This window comes from Arachis hypogaea, chromosome 20 (genome assembly GCF_003086295.3).
Source record: "Arachis hypogaea cultivar Tifrunner chromosome 20, arahy.Tifrunner.gnm2.J5K5, whole genome shotgun sequence".
NCBI lineage: Eukaryota > Viridiplantae > Streptophyta > Magnoliopsida > Fabales > Fabaceae > Arachis > Arachis hypogaea.
The window spans coordinates 73,870,234-73,895,188 of record NC_092055.1 but is presented as its reverse complement, the minus strand read 5'-3'; the positions used below and the strand labels follow the sequence as shown (position 1 = coordinate 73,895,188).

Here is a 24,955-nt window from a genome sequence, read left to right as displayed (position 1 = left end):
GCTTGATCTCCATCACCAAGGAAACTCACTTCTTATTCTATCCCGTCCAATTCTTCATTTGCAATATGCCTTGGAGGTTGTGCACATTCCCCCTTAGCCTTAAATTCAATCTTCTTGGAGGGGTTTTCATCAATTCTAGATTCCCAAGGTGGTTCCGCATCTCCTAAGTCTTCAACCACTTCTTCTTTTTCTTTATCAATCCTAACTTCCTCCACTTGTTCGAATACAAAGCAATATCTCTCATCATCCAATCTCTCCTTTATGCTATGCTCTTCCTTGGATTCTTCACATGTAGCTATGGGAGTTCTTTGAGTGTCCAAGCATTGGGAGGCTAATCGGTTTACCACCTCGGCCAAAACGGCCGTGAATTATTGCACATCCCTTTGTATCTCCTCTTGTCCTTAAACAAGAGCATCAAAGATGTCATCCATTGGAGGTTGGGGTGGATGAGAGGGCTCGTTATTTTGGGGGAAGGGTTCATAGTAGGAAGGTGGTTCATCATAGTAAGGATGTAGTGGTTCTATGTTCTCCATTTGTTCTACTTGTTGCCCAATACACTCCAATCCATTGTTCTCAAGTTGAGATTCTGCAACCCTCTTCAAACTACCCTCTTCGGTTTCTCTTCCGCAATCATTCGTGGACATGTGGTATGAGTCCCATGCATCTAACTTTTGACAGACGATTGCTTAAAGTCGATCCATGGTTTCCTTGAGATATGGACATTGATAATCTTCCATGGAGGGTTGTGGTGGGAGATATAATTCATCTTGAGGTTGAAAATTTGCACACATTGGAGGTGGTTTATCTTGGTCATAGTATGGGGAAGGTGGTTCTTGGAAGTATTGAGGTTGGAATGGTTGTGGTTCTATATGTGGCTCATAAGGCTCGAAAGGTGGTTGGTATGGTGTATATGGGTTAGGGTCATATGGAGGTGTTTGGTAGAAAGGGGCTTGTGAGCATGGTTGAGGGTTATGTTGAGGGTATGGCTCATAGGCATATGGTGGTGATTCTTGAAAGTCACAAGAAGATTCACCATAGCCATTGGATTGGTATGCATCATAGAATGGCTCTTGTTCATAGTGCATTGGTGGAGGTTGTTGCCATGAAGATTGATCATATACATAAAGTTCCTCCCACCTTTGATTCTCCCATCCTTGATACACATCCTCATTGTAACTCCCATTTCCTACAACAAAGTGAGAACCAAACTCATAGCCAAAGTGAGAATTCATAGTAGCAAGAGAAAATAGTAAGAAATAATGAACAAAGTACTAAAACTAGCAAAAACTAACAAGAAATCCAAAAATAAAGCTATTCACGATATTCACATATATACAATAACCAATAACACAACACCATTGCAACTCTCCGGCAACGACGCCATTTTGATGAATAAATTTTTGTGTGGTCTAGAATTTCACAAATAAATTCTCGTTGCAAGTATAGTTTCTAAACCAACAATAATCCTTTCATACAAAAATTTGTTTGTCACAAGTAACAAACCCTTAAAATTAATGACCAAAGTATTCAAACCACGGGTGGTTCTCCCTAGGAATTGCAATAAAGTGTTCTTGTTATTGGCTATGAGGTATGCTTGGGATTTTTGAGATAATAGACAAGAAAATAACTTGATGAGGGAAAAATGATTCCACACAAAACTCACCGGCAAGTGTATCGGGTCGCATCAAGTAGTAATAACTCACAAGAGTGAGGTCGATCCCATAAGGATTGATGGATTGAGCAACTTTAGTTAGGTGATGAATTTAGTTAAGCGAATATTTGATGAATTGAATGAAATCTGATTAACAGAAGTAAAATTTCAAGAAAATAAAAGGGAGCATGGGAATTGGCTGAATCTTAAAGTGCAGAAGAAGTAAATTACAGAAACTTAAAGTACAAGAAATTAAATAAGTTGAAATTTAAACTGTAAGAAAGGTAAATAACTGAAACTTAAAGTGCAAGAAATTTAAATTGCTGAATCTAAATTGCTCGGAAACTTAAATTACATAAAGAATAAAGGGATTTGGGTATTGGGATTCAAAACTGAGCTGGAAAATGTAAATTGAAATAAATCAGAGAAGTATAAGATAAAGAGATTCAGATCAAGATCTCAATAGCAAAACAGAAATGTAAAATTGCAGAAAAATCAAAACAGCAAGAAAGCTTAACTCAATTAAGAAATCCTAAAAGAGAAATTGAAAATTGCAAAAGAGTAATAAGAACAGAAAGCAAATCAAGATCTCAATTACTCTCTTGACCAAACAGTAAAGAAGAAATTGCAGAAGAAATAAAAAGAAAAGCAGAAAATGAATTTCAGATCCAATTTCCAATTCTTAGAACTATAAAAAGAAAACTAGAAGATGATTTTCAGATGAAGAATTTCAATGGAGTTCTTCAATCTGAATTCCAAACCCAAAAACAGAAAATAGAAGTTGCAGAAGAAATAACAAACAGAAAGAAAACTTAGATCTAATCCCAATTCCCAAATTCTAAAGAAAAGGAAATTTTAAGAGAGAGCCAAAAGGAAAAGTAAAACAAAAGATGTGAAGTAAAAAGGTCCTTCTCAAATCAAAATTGCTTCTATTTATACACTTTCTATTTTCCGCATTAAGCATTGGAAGTGGGCTTCTATTGATTTGAATTTGGTCTTGAATAAGTGGATCAGGTGCTTGGTGGCTTGGGTCTCCTCCCAGTGGAGCGCTCAGTTCACTTTGTGAACTATACGTTCACTCCCTTTGGTGCTCCCATCACGTGCATTTTTGGTGTGCACCTTGCCTCCTACTAGCGTTCCCTTAGTGAACGCTAAGTTCACTTCTTGAGCACTCTCCCTTGGCTTCTATGGTGTGCAGCACCATTTGGTGCTCAATGTAGCCTTCTCTAGCGCTCTCTTTTTGAGTGATGCGTTCATTATTTGAACGCTCTTAGTGAGGATGGCACAAGCTTCCTCCCCAAAATGTGAAAGTCACGAAAAAGGTGACTAATTGAGCGATACGCTCTAATTTTGAGCGCTACCCTTTTCCTGAGCCTTTCTTGGTGCATGCCTCCCCTTTATGAGCGCTGCCTTAGTGAACTCTAAGTTCACTTATTGAGCGTTGGCTTAGTGTGAGATGCACAAGGCTTCCTCCCCAATTGTGAAAAGCACGAAAAAGGTGCAAAAGTGAACGTCACGCTCACTGGAGAAGTGAACGCTAGCTGCTTGTGTTCCAAAGCGTGGCATCCTCTTTCCTAAGGTAACGCTTTACTGTTTTGCCTCCTTAATGAGCGGATAATTTATACATTTTTTGGCATTGTTTTTATATAGTTTTTAGTATGTTTTATTACTTTTTATTATATTTTTATTAGTTTTTATTTAAAAATCACATTTCTGGACTTTACTATGAGTTTGTGTGTATTTCTGTGATTTTAGGTATTTTCTGGTTGAAATTGAGGGACCTGAGCAAAAATCTGATTCAGGGGCTAAAAAAGGACTGCAGATGCTGTTGGATTCTGACCACCCTGCACTCGAAGTGGATTTTCTGGAGCTACAGAAGCCCAATTGGCGCGCTCTCAATTGTGTTGGAAAGTAGACATCTGGGCTTTCCAGCAATGTATAATATTTCATACTTTGCCCGAGATTTGATGGCCCAAACTGGCGTTCAAAGTCAGCCTAAAATTTCTGGCGTAAAATGCCCAAACTGGCACCAGAATTGGAGCTAAACGCCCAAATTGGCACCAAAGCTGGCGTTTAACTCCAGGAACAGTCTAAGCACCAAAAAAGCTTCAATGCTCAGCCCAACCACACACCAAGTGGGCCCTGGAAGTGGATTTCTGCATCATTTACTTATTTCTGTAAACCTTAGGCTACTAGTTCATTATAAATAGGACCTTTTACTATTGTATTTACACACTTTTTTTATCATCTCTGGACGTTTAGTCCTTAGACCTTTGCTATGGAGGCTGGCCATTCGGCCATGCCTAGACTTCTTTTACTTATGTACTTTCAATGGTGGAGTTTCTACACCCCATAGATTAAGGTGTGGAGCTCTGCTGTTCTTCATGAATTAATGCAATTACTACGATTTTTCTATTCAATTCATGCCTACTTCTTCTCTATGATATTCACTCGCACTTCAACCTGATGAATGTGATGATTCGTGACACTCATCATCATTCTCACTTATGAACGCGTGCCTGACAACCACTTCCGTTCTATCTGCAATAGCTTGAGTGCGTATCTCTTGGGTTTCTAATCTAAGATTAGAACCTTCGTGGTATAGGCTAGAATTATTGGCAGTCATTCCTGAGATCCGGAAAGTCTAAACCTTGTCTGTGGTATTTCGAGTAGAATCTGGGAAGGGATGACTGTGACGAGCTTCAAACCTGCGAATGTGGGGCGCAAGTGACAGTGCGCAAAAGGACAATGGTCCTATTCCAACGCTAGCGAGAACCGACAGATGATTACCCTGTGGTGACAGCGCAGATGGAATTGTTTTCATCCGAGAGGATCATACAGCTTACCATGGAAGGAGGTAACGCATGGTTGGAAGAAGGCAGTAGGAAAGCAGAGGTTCAGAAGAAACAAAGCATCTTCATACGCTTGTTTGAAACTCCTACCAATGAATTACATAAGTATTTCTATCCTATTTTTTGTTTTAATTATATTTTAATAATCAAAACTCATAACCATTTGAATCCGCCTGATTGAGATTTACAAGGATGACCATAGCTTGCTTCAAGCCGACAATCTCCGTGGGATCGACCCTTACTCACACAACGTATTACTTGGACGACCCAGTGTACTTGCTGGTTAGTTATGCAAAGTTGTGAAAAAGAGTTGAGATTACAATTGTGCGTACCAAGTTGTTGGCGCCATTGAGATCACAATTTTGTGCACCAAGTTTTTGGTGCCGTTGCCGGGGATTGTTCGAGTTTGGACAACTGATGGTTCATCTTGTTGCTCAGATTAGGTACTTTTATTTTATGTTTAAGCTTTTTAACTTTTATTTATTTTTGAAAAAAATTTCAAAAAAAAAATAAATTATTCTATGACTTCAGAATTTTTAAGAATGAATTATAAAGTTTCAGATGATGCTTTTATCATCACAGGAGCTGGTTGATTCCCATCAATTTAGCTGTTGTATGTAACGTTCTGCTGAAGCTTGGCTAGCCATGTCTAATCTTTTTTTAGACTGAAGCTTTAGACTAACATTGCATGATTCCTGGAATTCGTATTAAAAATTTTGAATTTCTTTATTTTCCTTTTCAAAATAATTTTCGAAAAAAATTACAAAAAAATTTTAAAACCATGAAAATAAAAAATAATTTGTGTTTCTTGTTTGAGTCTAGTGTCACATTTTAAGTTTGGCGTCTTGTATATTTGTAATTTTCTTGCATTTTTCTAAAATATATGTGTTATGTTCTTCATTGATCTTCAAGTTGTTCTTGATGATTTTCTTGGGTCTGATCTTTAAATTCTCTTGTTTGGTGTCTTTTCTTGTTTTTCATATGCATTTTTGAATTATTAGTGTCTATAGAATGAAAATTTCTATGTTTGGTGTCTTGCATGTCATTCTTTTCTTAAAAATATGTGTTGATATTCATCTTGACATTCAACGTGTTCTTGCATGCATTGTTTATTTGATCTTAGTTATTCATGATTAGTTTCATTTTGTCGTTGCTCTCTCTCATCATTAAAAATTCAAAAAAAATTTTCAAAATTATGTCTTTTCAAGTCAATAATATAGAGAAGTGAAGATTTAGAACATACAGCAGAGGAATTACAGAGAAAAAGCTGGGCGTTCAAAACGCCCAGTGAGGAAGGAAAACTAGCATTTAAACGCCAGCCAGGGTACCTGCCTGGGCGTTAAATGCCCAAAAGGGTAGTATTTTGGGCGTTAAACGCCAGAACGGATACCATTTTGGGCGTTTAACGCCAGGACAACACAAGAGAGGTAAGTTAGTTTTTTTAATTCAAATCTTCATAATTTTTCAAAATCACATCTTTTTCAAATCATATCTTTTTCAATTTTCTTCTTAATATTTTTGAAAATTTTAAAATTTGATTTTTAAAATCTTTTTCTTATTTTTATTTCATAATTTTCGAAATTTATGCTAACAATTAATGTTTTGATTCAATCTTTAAAATCATATCTTTTAGTTTCTTATTTGTAAAGTAATCAACTTTGATTTTCAAAAAAATTTCAAATCTTTTTAAATTATTTTTCAATCATATCTTCTCAAAATCCTTGATTTCAAAATCTTTTTCTAACTTCCTATCTTTTCAAAATTTATTTTCAAAACCACTTTCTCACTTTTGATTTTCGAAAACCATTAACCAATTTTCAAAATTCTTTTTAATTAACTAATTGTTTTAAATTTTAATTTTATTTTCTTTCTTTTAAAAATTTTTGAAAATTCCCTCTCTCATCTATTTCTATTTAAGGACTAACACTCCTCCTCAATTAGCAATTCGGACTCTCTCTCCTTCTTCATATGTTCGAATTCTTATCTACCTACCTCATCCCTCTATTCCTGTTTTCCTCTGACACCTCAAGGAATCTCTATACTGTGACATAGAGGATTCCATACTTTTTTGTTCTCTTTTCTTTCTTATGAGCAGGAACAAGGACAAGGACATTCTTGTTGAAGCTGATCTTGAACTTGAAAGGACCTTGAAGAGGAAGCTAAGAGAAGCTAAAGCTCAACTCTCTGGAGAGGACCTAACAGAAATTTTCGAAAAAGAAGAAGACATGACAGCTGAAAATAACAACAATGCCAACAATGCAAAGAAGATGCTTGGTGACTTTATTTCACCCTCTTCTAACTTCTGTGGAAGGAGCATCTCAATTCCTACAATTATAGCAAACAACTTTGAGCTTAAGCCTCAATTAGTTTCTCTAATGCAGTAGAATTGCAAGTTTCATGGACTTCCATTGGAAGATCCTCATCAGTTTTTAGCTGAATTCTTGCAAATCTATGACACTGTTAAGACTAATGGGGTTAATCCTAAAGTCTACAAACTTATGCTTTTTCCCTTTGCTGTAAGAGAGAGAGCTAGGACATGGTTAGACTCACAACCTAAAGAAAGCCTGAACTCTTAGGAAAAGCTGGTCAATGCCTTCTTGGCAAAGTTCTTTCCACCTCAAAAATTGAGTAAGCTTAGAGTGGAAGTCCAGACCTTCAAACAGAAGGAAGGCGAATCCCTCTATGAAGCTTGGGAAAGATACAAGCAATTGATCAGAAGGTGTCCTTCTAGCATGCTTTCAGAATGGAGCATCATATGTATATTCTATGATGGTCTGTCTGAACTGTCCAAGATGTCATTGGACAACTCTGCTAGAGGATCTCTTCATCTGAAGAAGACGCCTGAAGAAGCCCAGGAACTCATTGAAATGGTTTCAAATAACCAATTCATGTACACTTCTGAAAGAAATCTTGTGAATAATGGGACAACTCAGAAGAAAGGAGTTCTGGAGATTGATACTCTGAATGCCATACTGGCTCAGAATAAAATATTGACTCAGCAAGTCAATATGATTTCTCAAAGTCTGACTGGAATGCAAGCTACATCCGACAATACTAAAGAAGCTTCCTCTGAAGGAGAAGCTTATGATCCTGAGAATCCTGCAATGGAAGAGGTGAATTACATGGGAGAATCCTATGGAAACACCTATAATCCTTCATGGAGGAATCATCCTAATCTCTCATGGAAGGATCAACAGAAGCCTAATCAAGGCTTCAATAATAACAATGGTGGAAGAAACAGGTTTGGCAATAGCAAACCTTTTCCATCATCTTCTCAGCAACAGACAGAGAATTCTAAGCAGAGCCACTCTGACTTAGCAACTACAGTCTCTGATCTATCTAAGACCACTCTCAGTTTCATGACTGAAGCAAGGTCCTCCATTAGAAATTTGGAGGCACAAGTGGGTCAGCTGAACTCCCTCCTAGTATTCTCCCAAGCAATACAGAAGAGAATCCAAAAAGAGAGTGCAAGGCCATAACTATAACCAACATGGCTGAACCTGGAGAGGAAGAAAAGGCAGTGATTTCCAATGAGGAAGACCTCAATGGACGTCCACTAGCCACTAAGGAGTTCCCTAATGAGGAATCAAAGGAATCTGAGACTCATATAGAGACCATAGAGATTCCATTGAACTTACTGTTGTCATTCATGAGCTCGGATAAGTATTCTTCCTCTAAAGAGGATGAAGATACTGCTGAAGAGCAAGTTGCTCAATATCTAAGAGCAATCATGAAGCTGAATGCCAAGTTATTTGGTAATGAAACTTGGGAGGATGAACCCCCATTGCTCATCAATGAACTAAATAATCTGGTTCAACTGAAATTACCTCAAAAGAAACAGGATCCTGGAAAGTTCTTAATACCTTGTACCATAGGCACCATGACCTTTAAAAAGGCTTTGTGTGACCTAGGGTCAAGTATAAACCTCATGCCCCTCGCTATAATGGAGAAACTAGGAATCCTTGAGGTGTAAGTTGCAAGAATCTCACTAGAGACGGCAGACAATTCAAGGAAATAGGCTTATGGACTTGTAAAGGATGCTTTGGTAAAAGTTGAAGGCCTTTACATCCCTGCGGACTTCATAATCCTTGACACTGGGAAGAATAAGGATGAATCCATCATCCTTGGCAGACCCTTCCTAGCCACAGCAAAAATGGTGATTGATGTTGAAAGAGGAGAGTTGGTTCTTCAAGTGAATGAGGACTACCTTGTGTTTAAAGCTAAAGAATCTCCTTCTATACACATGGAGAAGAAGCATGACAAGCTTCTCTCAATGCAGAGTCAAACAGAGCCCCCACATTCAAACTCTAAGTTTGGTGTTGGGAGGCCATCATCATGCTCTGAGTATCTGTGAGGCTCCATGAGAGCCCACTGTCAAGCTATTGACATTAAAGAAGCGCTTGTTAGGAGGCAACCCAATTTTTTCTTATCTATGTTAAATTTCTATTGTTATTTTATGTTTTCTTTAGGATGATGATTATGTGGAGTCACAAAAACAAAAGCTAAAATAAAAAACAGCATTGAAAATAGTACACCTTGGAGGATGAGCATACTGGCATTTAAACGCTAGTAAAGGTAGCAGAATGGGCGTTAAACACCCAGTCTGGCAATATTCTGGGCGTTCAACGCCAGAAAAGGGCACCAGACTGGCGTTTAACGCCCGAAAGGGGAGAAAAGCTGGCATTAAACGCCAGAAGTGGGCAGCAACCTGGCGTTTAACGCCAGGATTGGCACTCCAAGGGGCGTTTACACGCCAAAATGGTGCAGGGATGAGAAATCCTTGACACCTCAGGATCTGTGGAGCCCACAAGATCCCCATTAATGGCACCTAAGGCCGGAAAAACCTCTAGAAAGAGGAAAAAGAAGACAATTGCTTCCAACTCTGAGTCATGGGAGATGGAAAGATTCATCTCAAAAGCCCATCACTAAGAAAAGGATGGAGCAAACAAGATAGCCCACGCATGGACCTCAACAAGAGCGTTCCATTATCCTCTATGAAATTAGAGAGGATCAAATAGCCATGAGGGAAGAGCAACAAAGGCAAGGAAGAGACATTGAGGAGCTCAAGAACTCCATAAGATCTTCAAGAGAAAGAACTAGCTGCCATAACTAAGGTGGACCCGTTCTTTAATTTCCTTATTCTTATTTTTTTTGTTTTTCGAAAATTATGCTTTATGTCTTGTCTATGTTTGTGTCTTTATTACATGATCATTAGTGTCTAGTGTCTATGCCTCAAAACTATGAATGTCCTATGAATCCATCACCTTTCTTAAATGAAAAAAGTTTTCTGAAAAAGAAAAAGAAGTACATGAATTTCGAATTCTTAAAATAGTTTAATTATTTTGATGTGGTGGCAATACTTTTTGTTTTTCTGAATGAATGGTTGAACAGTGCATATTTTTGAATTTGTTGTTTATGAATGTTAAAATTGTTGGCTCTTGAAAGAATAATGAAAAAGGAGAAATGTTATTGATAATCTGAAAAATCATAAAATTAGTTCTTGAAGCAAGAAAAAATAGTGAAAAGCTCGCAGAAAAAAGAAGAACATTGCAGAAAAAAAAAGAGAAAGAGAAAGAAAAAGCAAGCAGAAAAAGCCATTAGGCCTTTAAACCAAAAGGCAAGGGTAAAATAAAAAGGATCCAAGGCTTTGATCATTAATGGATAGGAGGGCCCAAAGGAATAAAATCCTGGCCTAAGCGGCTAAACCAAGCTGTCCCTAACCATGTGCTTGTGGCGTGAAGGTGTCAAGTGAAAAACTTGAGACTGAGCGGTTAAAGTTGTGGTCCAAAGCAAAAAGAGTATGCTTAAGAGCTCTAGACACCTCTAACTGGGGATTCTAGCAAAGCTGAGTCACAATCTGAAAAGGTTCACCCAGTTATGTGTCTGTGGCATTTATGTATCCGGTGGTAATACTGGAAAATAAAATGTTTAGGGTCACGGCCAAGACTCATAAAGTAACTATGTTCAAGAATCAACATACTGAACTAGGAGAATCAATAACACTATCTGAATTCTGAGTTCTTATAGATGCCAATCATTCTGAACTTCAAAGGATAAAGTGAGATGCCAAAATTGTTCAGAAGGAAAAAGCTAATAGCCCCGCTCATCTAATTAAGACTGATCTTCATAGATGTTTTTGGAATTTATTGTATTTTTTCTTCTTCTTATCCTATTTTGTTTTTAGTTGCTTGGGGACAAGCAACAATTTAAGTTTGGTGTTGTGATGAGCGGATAATTTATACGCTTTTTGGCATTGTTTTTACATAGTTTTTAGTATATTTTTATTACTTTTTATTATATTTTTATTAGTTTTTAATTAAAAATCACATTTCTGGACTTTGCTATGAGTTTGTGTGTTTTTCTGTGATTTCAAGTATTTTCTGGCTGAAATTGAGGGACCTGAGCAAAAATCTGATTCAGAGGCTAAAAAAGGACTGCAGATGCTGTTGGATTCTGACCTCCCTGCACTCAAAGTCAATTTTCTGGAGCTACAGAAACTTAATTTGCGTGATCTTAATTGCGTTGAAAAGTAGACATTCTGGGCTTTCCAGAAGTATATAATAGTTTATACTTTGCTCGAGATTTGATGGCCTAAACCGGCGTCAAAGTCAGCCTAAAATTTCTGGCGTAAAACGCCCAAACTGGCACCAGAATTGGAGTTAAACGGCCAAACTAGCACCAAAGCTGGCGTTTAACTCCAGGAATAGTCTAAGCACGAAAAAGCTTCAATGCTCAGCCTCAGCACACACCAAGTGGGCCCTGGAAGTGGATTTCTGCATCATTTACTTATTTCTGTAAACCCTAGGCTACTAGTTCATTATAAATAGGACCTTTTACTATTGTATTTACACACTTTTTTTATCATCTCTGGACGTTTCGTCCTTAGACCTTTGGTATGGAGGCTGGCCATTCGGCCATGCCTAGACCTCTTTTACTTATATATTTTCAACGGTGGAGTTTCTACACCCCATAGATTAAGGTGTGGAGCTCTGCTGTTCTTCATGAATTAATGCAATTACTACTATTTTTCTATTAAATTCACGCCTACTTCTTCTCTAAGATTTTCACTCGCACTTCAACCTGATGAATGTGATGATCTGTGACACTCATCATCATTCTCACTTATGAATGCGTGCCTGACAACCACTTCCGTTCTATCTGCAATAGCTTGAGTGCGTATCTCTTGGGTTTCTAATCTAAGATTAGAACCTTTGTGGTAAAGGCTAGAATTATTGGCAGTCATTCCTGAGATCCGAAAAGTATAAACCTTGTCTGTGGTATTCCGAGTAGGATCTGGAAAGGGATGACTATGACGAGCTTCAAACCTGCGAATGTGGGGCGCAAGTGACAGTGCGCAAAAGGACAATGGTCCTATTCGGACGCTAGCAGGAACCGACAGATGATTAGCCATGCGGTGACAGCGCAGATGGAATTATTTTCATCCAAGAGGATCATACAGCTTGCCATGGAAGGAGGTAACGCATGGTTGGAAGAAGGCAGTAGGAAAGCAGAGGTTCAAAAGAAACAAAGCATCTTTATACGCTTGTCTGAAACTCCTACCAATGAATTACATAAGTATTTCTATCCTATTTTCTGTTTTAATTATATTTTAATAATCAAAGCTCATAACCATTTGAATCCGCTTGACTGAGATTTACAAGGATGACCATAGCCTGCTTCAAGCCGACAATCTCCGTGGGATCGACCCTTACTCACATAAGGTATTACTTGGACGACCCAGTGCACTTGCTGGTTAGTTGTGCAAAGTTGTGAAAAAGAGTTGAGATTACAATTGTGCATACCAAGTTGTTGGCGCCATTGAGATCCCAATTTCGTGTACCATTCCTCCTTTCTTCATTTCTTCATTTCTTCACCATTAAGATCTTTGCATCATTCATTTTCACTTGTTTCATTAAGTTTTATGCACTTTCTTGCACAATAAGTAAGTGATTGGAGTGGATTTTCATGATTATTTTGAATCAATCAAACGTCATTTATTTTACACAAAATCATAAGGTTTATGCTAGAATTAATCGATTTGATAAATGATGCAAAGATCTTGTGAATTTAGGGATAATTTGATTGTTTGTTTGGTTGCTTGTAGGTGAAGAAATGAGAAACAAAGGGCAGCGTTCAATGAATGAACGTAGCGTTCAAAGAGTGAACGCCCATGAAGAGAGAAGCGTTTAACCAAACCAAGGCTCACACAAGAGGCAGCGTTCAAGCAAGTGAACGCCACGTTCACTTTAATGAACATTTTCGGGCACTAACCAAGGGAAGCTGGGCGCGCATCAAAGCAACACAAAGGGTAGCATTCAAAAAAGTGAACGCCACGTTCATTATCTCCACCTTTTTCATGGATTGCTAGCCAAGGAAGGAAGGCGAGCAGCAAAGCTCACTAAGGAGCGTTCAAGGAAGGCAACGTAGCGCTCAACCATGGGAGCGCTAGACAGCACTCAACCAAGGGAGGCACGCACCAAGGAAGGGTCGCGTTCAAAGAGTGAACGTGCCGTTCACTAAAGCAACGGTGGAGGAACAAGGCGCACCAAATTGGCACACCACAAGAGTGAACGCCAAGTTCACTTATCCAACGAAGCGCTCCACTGGAGCATGCATCACCCCTGACCCATTTTCCATTTCAAGGCCAAATCCAAAATTAGAAAGTCCAGTCCAAGTTTTGAAGAGGAAAAATAGAAAGTGTATAAATAGGATTTAGTTTGATTGGAAGGGGGCTGACACAAAAACCTTTGCTCATTTTTAGTTTTCTCACTTTTTAATTTTCATTTGTTTTGAATTTGTGAATTGGGGATTAGATCTAGTTTTCTTTCTGTTTGTTCTTTCTTCTGCAACTTCTACTTTCTGTTTTGGGTTTTTGAATTGATATTGAAGAATTCTATTGAAATTGTTCACCTGAGAATCATCTTCTACTTTTCTTTTGATAGTTCTAAGAATTGGAAAGTTGGATCTGAACTTCCTTTTCTGTTTTCATTTTCATTTCTTCTGAAATTTCTTTTCTGTATTGTCAAGGGAGTAATTGAGATCTAGATCTACTTTCTGTTCTCATTACTCTTCTCCAATTGTCAATTACTCTTTTAAGATTTCATAATTGAGCTGAGCTTTCTTGCTGTTTTAATTCTTCTGTAATTTTTCATTTCTGTTTTGGTTCATCTGTAATTCACTTCATCTCATAGTTCTTTAGTTTACTGCACTTCAATTTTCAATCCCAATAGCTAAATCCCTTCTATTTTTCAAGCAATTTACATTTCCCAGCAATTAATATTCAGCAATTTAAGTTTCTTGCACTTTAAGTTTCAGTCATTTACCTTTCTTGCAATTTAAGTTTCAGCTCTTTTACTTTCTTGCTCTTTAAGTTTCTGCAATTTACTTCTTCTGCACTTTAAGATTCAGCCAATTCACCCTCTCCCTTTTATTTACTTACAATTTAGCTTCTGTTAATCAAGTTTCACTCAAATCATCAAATATTCGCTTAACTAAATTCATCACTTAACTAAAATTGCTCAATCCATCAATCTCTGTGGGATCGACCTCACTCTTGTGAGTTATTACTACTTGATGCGACCCGGTAAACTTGCTGGTGAGTTTGTGTGGAATCATTTTTCCCTCATCAAGTTTTTGGCGCCGTTGCCGGGGTTTGACTTAGATTGACAATGATTAAGTAGGGTGATAATCTAGATTAAGCATTTTCTTTTTATTTTTACTAAGCACACTAGCTGTTTGAGTTTTTGTTTAAGCTAACATTAACATCACTCTAGTAGTAGAGTAAATTGTCTCTGGTTTCTGGTTTTGTGTGTATGACAGAAGCAAGGAGAGAGGTCTCCACCTCTTGTAACCTTGACGAGAGAACTCTGCGAAGACTAAGAAGAGAAGCGAGAGGAAAGGGAATTGTTGGAGAAGAAGCATAAGAAGAAGAGGATCAAGAGATGGAGGATAACATCCGAAACCAACATGAGGAAGTAGCTAACAACAATGGCCAGCCTCAAAGGAGAGTTCTAGCCTCCTACACCTTCCCTAATCCAAAGCACTGTGGGAGTAGCATACTTACTCCAAATGTCAATGCAAACAACTTTGAATTGAAGCCTCAACTCATCACTTTGGTGCAAAACAACTGTTCTTATGGAGGAGGTTCCTTGGAAGATCCAATCCAGCACCTATCCACCTTTCTAAGGATATGTGGCACAGTGAAGACCAACGGTGTGCATCCAGACATTTCTAAGTTGCTGTTATTTCCATTCTCATTAAGGGACAAAGCTGCTCAATGGTTGGAGGCATTTTCAAGAGAAAGCATCAACAGCTGGGAGGATCTAGTGAACAAGTTCCTAGCCAAGTTCTATCCTCCCCAAAGGATCATTAGACTGAAGACAGAGGTCCAAGCATTCACTCAGATGGATGGAGAGTCATTGTATGATGCCTGGGAGAGATACAAAGCTTTAATCAGGAAGTGTCAACCAGAGATGTTCAATGAATGGGATAAACTTCAAAATTTCTATGAAGAATTGACACTGAGAGCTCAAAAAGCCCTTGATTATTCAGTAGGAGGTTCATTACAACTCATGAAGACAGCTGAGGAAGCTCAGAACCTTATAGACACTGTGACAAACAACCAATACTTCTATGGTCATCAAAGGCAATGCCAACCAGCTCAAAGGAAGGGTGTATTGGAGCTGGAAGGTGTGGATACCATTTTAGCTCAAAACAAGGTGATGCATCAACAGATCCAACAGCAGATGGAGTTGATGGCCAAGAGGATTGATGGTCTTCAAGTTGCACTAGTGAACACCCCAAATCAACCACCAACTGGGTGGGGGCAGAATGGAGAACTCTATGAAGAGCAAAAACCTGAGCAAGTCCAATACATGAACAACCAAGGAGTTGGACAAAATAAGTTCCATGGAGATACCTACAACTCATCCTGGAGGAACCACCCCAATTTGAGGTGGGGAGACAATCACAATCAAAACCAGCAGCCTTGGCAAAGAAACTCAAACCAAAACAATTCCAGAAAGACAAACTATCAAAACCATCAAGTCACTAACCAAACTCAGTAAAGAAAACTGATGGGTGGAAATTAGATTCCCACATAAAACTCACCGGCAAGTGTACCGGGTCGCATCAAGTAGTAAAACTCACTTAGAGTGAGGTCGATCCCACAGGGATTGATGAATCAAGCAACTTTAGTGAGTGATTAGTTTAGTTAAGCTAACATTGGTGAATTAAATGAAAATTTGATAACAGAATGTAAATGACAACTAATTTAAAGTTGCAGAAAGTAAATAAGCAGAAACGTAAAGAGCAAGGAATGTAAATTGGCAAAATCTTAAATGACAAGAAAGGTATCTGCATGAAATGTAAAGGGGGATGGGTGCTGAAAATTAAAGAGGCTAAAAATCAAAGCTCAGGACAATTGCATGAATCATAAATTGCAGGAATTGTAAATTGTAGAAAATGTAAATCAAGCTCATAGCAAACTCAAATGTAAATTGCAGAGGAATTAAATTGCATAAAAGTAAATTGAGAACAATGGAAACAGAAAGCAATGGGAACAGAAGATTAAAATCAAGCTCAATGTAACTGAATTGTAAAACTGCAAAAAGGGAAATTGGAGTAAAAGATTGCAAAAATTTAATTTTGCATAAACTGAATTCAATGTAACTCAAATGTAGAAAGTGTAGAAAAATTAAAGTGTTTTAACGAGAACTTTCTATTCTAACCTACTCCTACTACTCTTGCTCTCTAGCAGAGCCAGCCTCCCTAATGAAATGAAACAGATGCCTTTTTATAGGCTTTACAAAAATGAAAATGAAATTGAAATTGAAATCAAATTACAAATTAAATGAAATTTCTATTCTAACTATCTCTTGTGCCTTTGAGTGATGATAATGGGCTTTGCTTGCTTTGGATTTGAAGAAAAGTGGATCCGGATGGCTTGGTTCAAGTGAACCAGGGTGTGTTGGAACCTTCCAGTGGAGCGCTCTATTTGGTTGAATGAGTGTCACATTCATTCCCTCTTGGTGCGCATGTTTTCCTTCCTCTAGCGTTCAATATGTGAACGCTACGCTCCCTCAATTGAGCGCTAGGCTCTTTATCCCTTGGAGCGTGCTTTGCTCCTTGCCCATAGCCTAGCTTTTGGTTTGCTTTGAACTCAGCTTTCCTTGGTTCCAAGAGCACGAAAAAGTTAGCAAAAGGGAGCGCTACGCTTGAATTTTTGAGCGCTACTCCTCCTTGTGTGCCTCGTCTGTGTCATGGCATGCACCTAGCGCTCACATTTTGAACGCTATGTTGCCTTGTTTGAGTGCTGCTTCCTTAATTGAGAGCTCCCTTTTCGAGCCTTGGTGTGTGCCTCCCGAAAATGCTTGGTTGTTTTTTAGGCCTTAAAGATGCCTATCACTTGTGCTTCAATTTTATTCCAAATATAGATTGCTATATATCGTTGGAAAGCTCTGAATCTCAGCTTTTCAACGCAACTAGAAGTGCATCAGTTGGACATCTATAGCTCATGTTATGGCCCTTCGAAAAAGGCATGGTCGCGGTGTTTGGAAGGCCGAAAACACTCAATTTAGTGAGCGCTACGTTCATTTTAGTGAACGCTGGCTGTTTGGAGGCCAAAGTTTAGCGCCAGCTTCTGAGGCCTAAGCTTGATGTTCGCCCCTTACTATTGTATATCGTTGGAAAGCTCTGGATATCTGCTTTCCAATGTATTTGAGAGCGCATCATTCCAAGCTTTACAGCTCAAGTTATTCTCCTTGGAAGGCGAAGAGGTCAGCTGGCCTTGCTGTAGGTTGATACTATGTTCATCTTTGCACTTTCGGAGTAAGTTTTCTCCCTCAGATTTAGTGTCCACCATGCAGTGCCATATATGCTTGGAAAGCTCTAGATGTCTACTTTCCAATGCCACTTGAATCACCTCATTTGGAGTTTTGTAGCTCGAGTTATTTATGTTGGAGTGTAAAGAGGTCAGGGTTGCAAATCCTCTTTGCTCCTCCTTGAGTCTGTTTCCACTCTTTTGCCACCTTGGGGTTGTGATTCTTTTTTTAGTGATTTTATTGCTCCTTCTCCTTCATCATTTCACCTATCATCAACCAAACAAATACATCAAAGCCTTAGCATAATCATCAAATCTTGCATCATTCATATTATCAACTAAATCTTGCAAGAAATCAAATGAAAATCACTACAAAAAAATTATGTTTTAGCGGCAAACTTTTAATGGCAATAACATAATAGTCACTAATTTCTTAATTTAAGTTATGTTTTTGCGGTAATTATATATTTGCCATTATTATTATATATTATAGTGGTCATTATTACTATTGCCAGAAAATTATCTTCCTTTTTACTTTTAATTTTAATTTTTATAAATTATTATAGTGGCAATTGTAGTTATGGCCGCTAAACTCTTATTCTTATTTTTTTCTTATCTCATCCGTTAGTCAAATAGAAATCACGAAAAGAGAAGAAAGAAAATTTCCCTTTCCACCACGCGCCGCTTCCTCCTTCACCTGCGAGCTTCCCCAAACCCTCTTCATCCCTTGTTTCTCTTCACTTTCTTGCTCTCTCTTTTCTTCATCAATGAAAGATTGATTTCGCTACTGGCCTAGGTTAACTCGTGTAACCATTGCCATCGCCGACCACCACCACCACCACTGTAACCATTGACGATAGCTGCCATCCATCATCCTACTCCTTGGACTTCGTTTCCATCCGATCTGCCTCAGATTCGCATCTCTGTCATTGTTTGTTCATCTCAGATCTACGTCGCCAAGGGCTTTCAGCCACCGTTGCTGCTCTTATCGCAACACCACACCTCCGTCGCTTGCACCGCCACCGTTCTTGCATGTAGACGCACAAGATCATCGCCGCCGGTAGGTCTTCTCCGTTTATTTTTTCGATTTTGGTTTGAATATTCAGAAGCATGTGATTCTCTCTCTGTGTTATTACTTTTGCTCTGTTTGCTTACTTGATCCTAATGAATCTGGTAGATTAAGCTAAAATTTAAGTGTTTAAGTGTTTCAGATCCTAATTTTTTGTTTGCTCTGTCTTCTCCGTGCTTGCTTACCTGTGCCGTTGCTGCTTGCTTGCTCCGTTTATATTTGGATTTTGGTTTAAATGTTTGAAATGCTTTCTGTAGAGTTTCATTAAGATTATATTTGTATTATTGCTCAGAATATAAAAATGTTTGAGAGTCTATTTGCAGTAGTAATTGTTGGCAAGGAGTGAGATGTTGATGCTGCATTTTCTAATTCTGTGGTTTTTAGAATATCATCACTACTGGTTTCATTGTCTTTAAATTACTCAACTAACTATCTTGGGAGAAAATATATTCATAGATTCAGATTATGAACTGCCTTTTCAATTAGTAGAAGATTATGAACTATATTTTCAATTTTCATGGTTAATAAGTGAATATAACAGAGAAAACAATGTCATAAGTGAAGAAATTAAGCAAAAATTGTTTCTTCTTTTTGCCGTTAATTTTTGTTTGTGGGAGGGTTTCTTAGGATTGGGGCTTCTTCTTCACACAGCAAATCAGCTTCAACGAATGGGAAAGAAAAGAGAAACAAAAGAACTTGCTTTGAGTTTTTGGTTTGGAAGGGGATTTGAAAAAAATAGCCAAATGATAGTTTGCTTATTAGTTTGTTACATTGTTGGTTTTGAATGATAGTCTTTTAAAAGTGTTGATTACACTATGCATAATATGCTCAAATGTGATTGAGTTGTTGCAGGTTGGGGTTATGGCTTTTGTCACAGGTTGAGCCCTCAGAGATATTTTTGAAATCTATATCGAATGAAGTCACTAGCGTCAAAGTCATTTACCCTTCAAGGTTGGTGCCGCAGCCTTGCTTTGATGCATACTTGCTTGGTTTTGGAATAGTTTAGTAGTTTACTACTCTTAATAGTAGATTCGCCTTCGATAGTTCGATATATGTTTATTATGCGGTTGATATGTATGGCAATGTTGAGTTTGATTCCTGTGTCTGAGCCTTTAAAGAGTTGCTTAGAAACCTTCCCTGATATATGACAATTACAATGTTATTGCAGTCTAAATGCACAACTTGTTCGCCGAAGATTAGGACATATTGCTCTGAGGTAATTCTCCCTCTAACACCTGTTTAAAAAAAAAATCAGCAAAAGTTGATGGTGTTGGAACAATAATTTAATATGAAATCTGTTAGTGTAGCTTCCAATTTAATTATGTATTTAAATCTTCATTGTCATATGAACTATTGTCTCATTTACAGGGGAACAATTATCCACCGAAAATACTTATATGCTACAGTTTCATTGATTCCATTTTTCTCTACACTGATGGTATGTATGTGCTCGGTGGACTTGTGTTTGCTCTTTAATATCTATCTTGGCTTCAATTGATGACCATTCTTAATTGTACATTGTAGGTTTTACCTTTTCCTAATATCACATTCTTCTGGGTTTCATTTCGGGCTTATTCTCATTGGAGAGCCCTTCAGGTTTGTACTACTATTAGATTTGCAATGCACTTGCAGTTTATTATTTTCCCTCTATAATAATTTATGGTAATCTGTCTGTTTTAAAAACAATGTCATAAGTGAAGAAACCTGTTTTTGCTTTTTTTTTTTTTTACTATCTTTTTTGCATGATTTGTTTGTATTCTTAATGCTTTGGCATGTATCGAAATGGTTGAGCTCACAAATAAATATGAATAGATTTAATAAAATAATTAATATCATAAGTGGCAACAAGATATTAAGCTAATGTCTCGTTTTTCTTTCTTTGAAAAAAAAATACGAATGGATGCAATCATGCAGCTTGTAATTGTACATAATTGATTCTTTATTATTTATGATTTATGAAGGAAGAAAGTCCAAGATGGTTGTTAGTATCTTGCTAAGATAAGACACATTACTGAAAAGAAATTGCAGGTGATCTAATGAACATAAACAAACACTGCAAGGTTATTGTTTATTGACTTCCTCGTTTTATAATTTTCCTTTAATTCGTCTGTTATTACAAGGTTAGCCTTATGTTGCGTAAACAAGAATCTTTATGTCTATGATATATCCAAGACAGTACCATAGGAGATTTAAAATTTCAAGACAAAAAAAGCTAAGATACACAAACCAAAGCTATTAAACAAAACATTAAAACTATATATAAAATTTAAGCATACAATCAAATCATCTATGTATAGTTAATTAGTTACACAGAGTTAAGATACATGCATTCAAATTATTCCCAACTTGCGTGGATTGGCTAAGCTTCAAGAATCAATTAGGAATTCGGAACAACGTGTACTATTGTATGTGAAATAGTGGAAAACTTCTAAAATGAATTAACTTTTAAATTTATTATCTACAAATTTATCTAAATACATCAAATTATCTGTGTAAAAAGGAGCAATTCTATTTCAATGTCATTAGTTTGTTGAGTTAGTTTTATATCACTTTTTTTTATTGTATTCTTGAATAGTTGACTCTAGGTTCTTGTATTAGTTTTTAACTTTAGGCCTTTTATTTTTCTAATGTGCAGTATATAAATAGCACACATGTAAATTCTACTAATGCCAATTATATTCTGCAGAATCATTTCATTTTATATTCACTGCAAATTTTTTCTTTTTCATTCTTCAATTAGAACCTCTTCTATCTTTACGTTCATTGCTAAAACTTCAATATGGTATTATAGAGCTCAGATTCTGAATCCTCCAATCCGGTTTAATATAGCTTTTCTAATGAATTGCAGGATATGTAGGTTTAATATAGCTACATTATGAAAAGCTACATAATGCCATTAGCAAACTTAAGCAGCAATTCCCTTCAGCAATGCTTAAGCTTTCCAGATGAAATTGCAGGGACAAAGTCAGAGGTATTTATTGCTTCTCCTAGATTTATAAATCAATATATACGCATGTTTTTCTTTGTGTTAGCTTGACTTGGATGCTGTGTTTATCAATTTGTTTTACTATCAGTTAAATGAATCAGATATCACAAGGACATACCTTAGCAATGTATGTATTGTAGAACAGTTGCACAAAAATGAATTGGGGTATGCACTTCTTGAAAAATCAAAGCTAGTTACCTATGATTGGGTTAAGATATAACATAGCAATTTTCACCACTTCATGAGCAAAATTAATTTACTATGATTACTAGCTGTGCTTAATCTGTTAAAGTGTTAACCGAGTTTTTTCCTATTCATGAATAATAATAATAATAATAATAATAATAATAATAATAATAATAATAATAATAATAATAATTATTATTATTATTATTATTATTATTATTATTATTATTATTATTATTATTATTATTATTATTATTATGCAGAGTATCTCACTGCTTTTTTTCTTTCTATATAGAATGAAAGAGAAATGTAAGACTCTTAAGTCTTACCTTATCTCTAAGCTATGTCTACAACAATTTGACTTCTTTTTATTATTATTTTAAGTTGAACATCCTAAGAACTTAAAAGAATTGTTAGAATATGGCACTTATCTTATTAATCAATTCAGTAGGAAAAGCAAGAAAAAGTTTCCTTTGTATAGTACGTAGAATATATTGTATTGGAATAATATTAAAAGTGAAGAGTACCTAAATGTTCTCTGTGTCTATCATTTTGCTACTTGCTAGAGACACTTGGCAATAATTCAATTAGATGCTTTTATGAATGAATAATTTCAGTCATCAAAGCTGATAGAGTTTTCAAGATTGATACTACCGATCGATTATGGAAATTTAAGAAAAGTCCATTGATGGAAAACTAATAATAAAAAATTTTGATGATTATTAAAAGAATTGAAAATTGAGTTATGAAAATTAATAATATTCACTTTTTAAAAAATCAAATTATTCAAGCATAGTAAAATTATTGTTACAAATTATAAGAGTTTCTAAAAAAGACCAATTTTATATTTTTGGTTTTTGTTGATGTAGTTCCAATGGCAACTTTGTGCTCGAGTTGGACTTTGAGCCTTTTAACATATCATTTTCCCGCCCAACACTTAACAAGTCAATTGGAAATGGCGTTGAGTTCTTTAATGGCCACCTTTCCGCTAAGTTTTTCCGTGGTAAGGAGAGCATGCAGCCATTGCTGGAGTTCCTAAGGCTTCATAGCTACAATGGAAAGGTATGCTCTATGCACTTCTGACAACAAATTCACAAATTTTTTAACAACAAAAGATGATTGGCACCATTGGTAAAGCAATAAAATGACCTTGTATCTTAAAAGACGCTTGCTGAAATGATGATCACTTAGGTGGGACAATAATCTGTAACTATCTCTGAAGATATTCTTTGGAAGGATCCCTATGGTCTTCAATATGGTGATCCTTTCTCCCATGGTTACTTTGCTCAAGACAATGTCTTGGGATACCCTAATACTAGTGGCCAGGTTATTTGAGAACTCTAGATCATATGATAAAATTTGTAATTCTATTTTCGTGTTAACATTTTATTCCTCAATAATGTTAATTGGCATAAACTGTTCTTGATTCTATAATCAGGTTGTTTACATCTTGGATCAAGTTCGTGCATTGGAGAATGAGATGCTCAACCGCATCAACAAATAAGGCTTGGACATCACCCCTCGCATTCTCATTGTATCTCCCTATTCCAGATGTAAATATTTAGCTGACTTGTATATAGTGAATCGATTTTCACTAACTTGAGCCTGTGATTGCTTTTAAAATGGATTTTCACCCCGTGATTTTCATTAATATTTAACCTATCATTGGGATTGGTTTATAGCCTAACTTAATGTAACATAGTTATAAGCTTGTAGCATTTTTTATTATTTAGATTTGTAACATGATTTATTACTTTTCAAGAGAAATTTGTGTATTAATATTTTGAGTTTAATGAAATATCCATTTTGTAGTAATTAATTTCAGTATATTTATATTATGCATAGTAATAATAATTGTTGGCATAAATAATTGAGATTCTAGAAAAAAAAGTAGTTCGTTATTTCTAAGAAAATGAGTATAATATAACTAAAACAAGTCTTAAGATTTTAGCGGCAATAGTGATGACAACTACAAGTAAATAACATTACAATTTTAGAATTACTTTTAGTAGCCATATAAATTGCCGATAAAATGGGTTTTGGCGGCAATAGTAATGGCCGCTAAAAATGAATAACATTGCAATTTTAGAATTATTTTTCGTGACCATATAAATTGCCAAGAAAATGGCCACTAATAGTTATATACTTTTTGCGGCCATTAAAAAGGTCTTTATCGGCAAATGTTATAATTTCCGCTAAAACCTTTTAGCGGCAAAGCATAAGACGGCTAATGTCTAATTTCTGGTAAATGTATTAGCGGCTATTTTTATTGCTGCTAAAATTACCAATGTTTGATTGAATCAAGACAAGCATGAAATTCTCAGTTAAACACTTACTTATTGCCTAAAAATGCATGAAAACCAAGTGAAAACTAATGAAATAGGCTTGTGAAACTAGCCTAAGATGACTTGTCCCCAAACTTAAATCTTGCTTGTCCCCAAGCAAGAAAAGAAACATGTAGTACATTTTGACAAACCAAGGTGAGAAGAATAGCAAGCCAATATTCATGGTAGGCTAGTTTTCTATGCATGCTACAATCACAAAAGAAATGTAAATGATTGATGCTTCTATCTAGCTCATTTTATGAAATCTTTTCCTTATGTTTCTTCCTTAAAAACAAGCTTTACATTCTCTTATTAGCTTCTCCTTTTGGGTGTTTTACCCCATGAGTTGATAACAAAGCTACGATTCTAAATGCTTTGTTTTCAAGTATTACCACTTGATACATAAGCACCACAAGCATTTAATTATAGGACTTTATTAAGCTCATTTGTTTCTTTTCTTGACTCTCTAATCATTGATGCTCAGAGCCTTGAGCTTTGAGCGAGTGCTTTTTACACTTTGAGCCTAGCCTTGACTTCTAAGAGTTTTGTTTTCAAGCTTTTTACCTGATACATAAACACCACAAGTACTTAACAAATGAATTGTCATTGGTACTCAGAGCCTTCAGCTTTCTCATTCTTTCCCTTTTTATTTCTTGCATTATTTGCATTTGCTTCTTTCAAGGTTTTCATGATTTCAAAAGATTTCACAAAATGTCCTAGATGAAAACTTCAATTAAATAAGATCTAATTCAATTAAGAAACAGTTAACCATACTAGCCTTCCAGTACTTGTATGCACATGCTAAATTCTTCTTTAATGACCTTGTTTGTTTATGATCATGATACTTTACTGCTTTGAACTTACAAAACTCGAGTTGGTAGTCATGGTGGCATAGCAACATGTTACAGATCAAAATTCCGGCTATGCTTTATTCATACACATATGTAAATAGAGAAGATAAATACAATCATGCAATTTAAAGTGCTGGAAACAAATGAGAGGAAAAGGAACTTTACAATCTTGTAATTCATCTTCTCTATTGTTGTCATTTTCCTCTTATTCTTCCC

General features: G+C 36.3%; 1 protein-coding gene and 1 non-coding gene across 2 annotated transcripts; one reads left to right on the top strand and one right to left on the bottom strand.

The window, feature by feature from the left end:
* Window positions 1-715: 715 nt before the first annotated feature.
* LOC112786932 (uncharacterized) lies at window positions 716-23,376 on the top strand. The gene is made up of 8 exons (XM_072231104.1): window positions 716-895; window positions 18,184-18,383; window positions 19,245-19,343; window positions 19,561-19,608; window positions 19,761-19,830; window positions 19,917-19,988; window positions 21,241-21,363; window positions 22,434-23,376. The coding sequence occupies exons 1-7, from the start codon at window positions 716-718 to the stop codon at window positions 21,247-21,249; spliced, it is 678 nt and encodes a 225-aa protein (XP_072087205.1). The 3' UTR covers window positions 21,250-21,363; window positions 22,434-23,376.
* LOC112787567 (small nucleolar RNA R71) lies at window positions 7,134-7,237 on the bottom strand. Its single transcript, XR_003194973.1, has one exon. It is a non-coding gene; the product is annotated as a small nucleolar RNA R71 (small nucleolar RNA).
* Window positions 23,377-24,955: the final 1,579 nt, after the last annotated feature.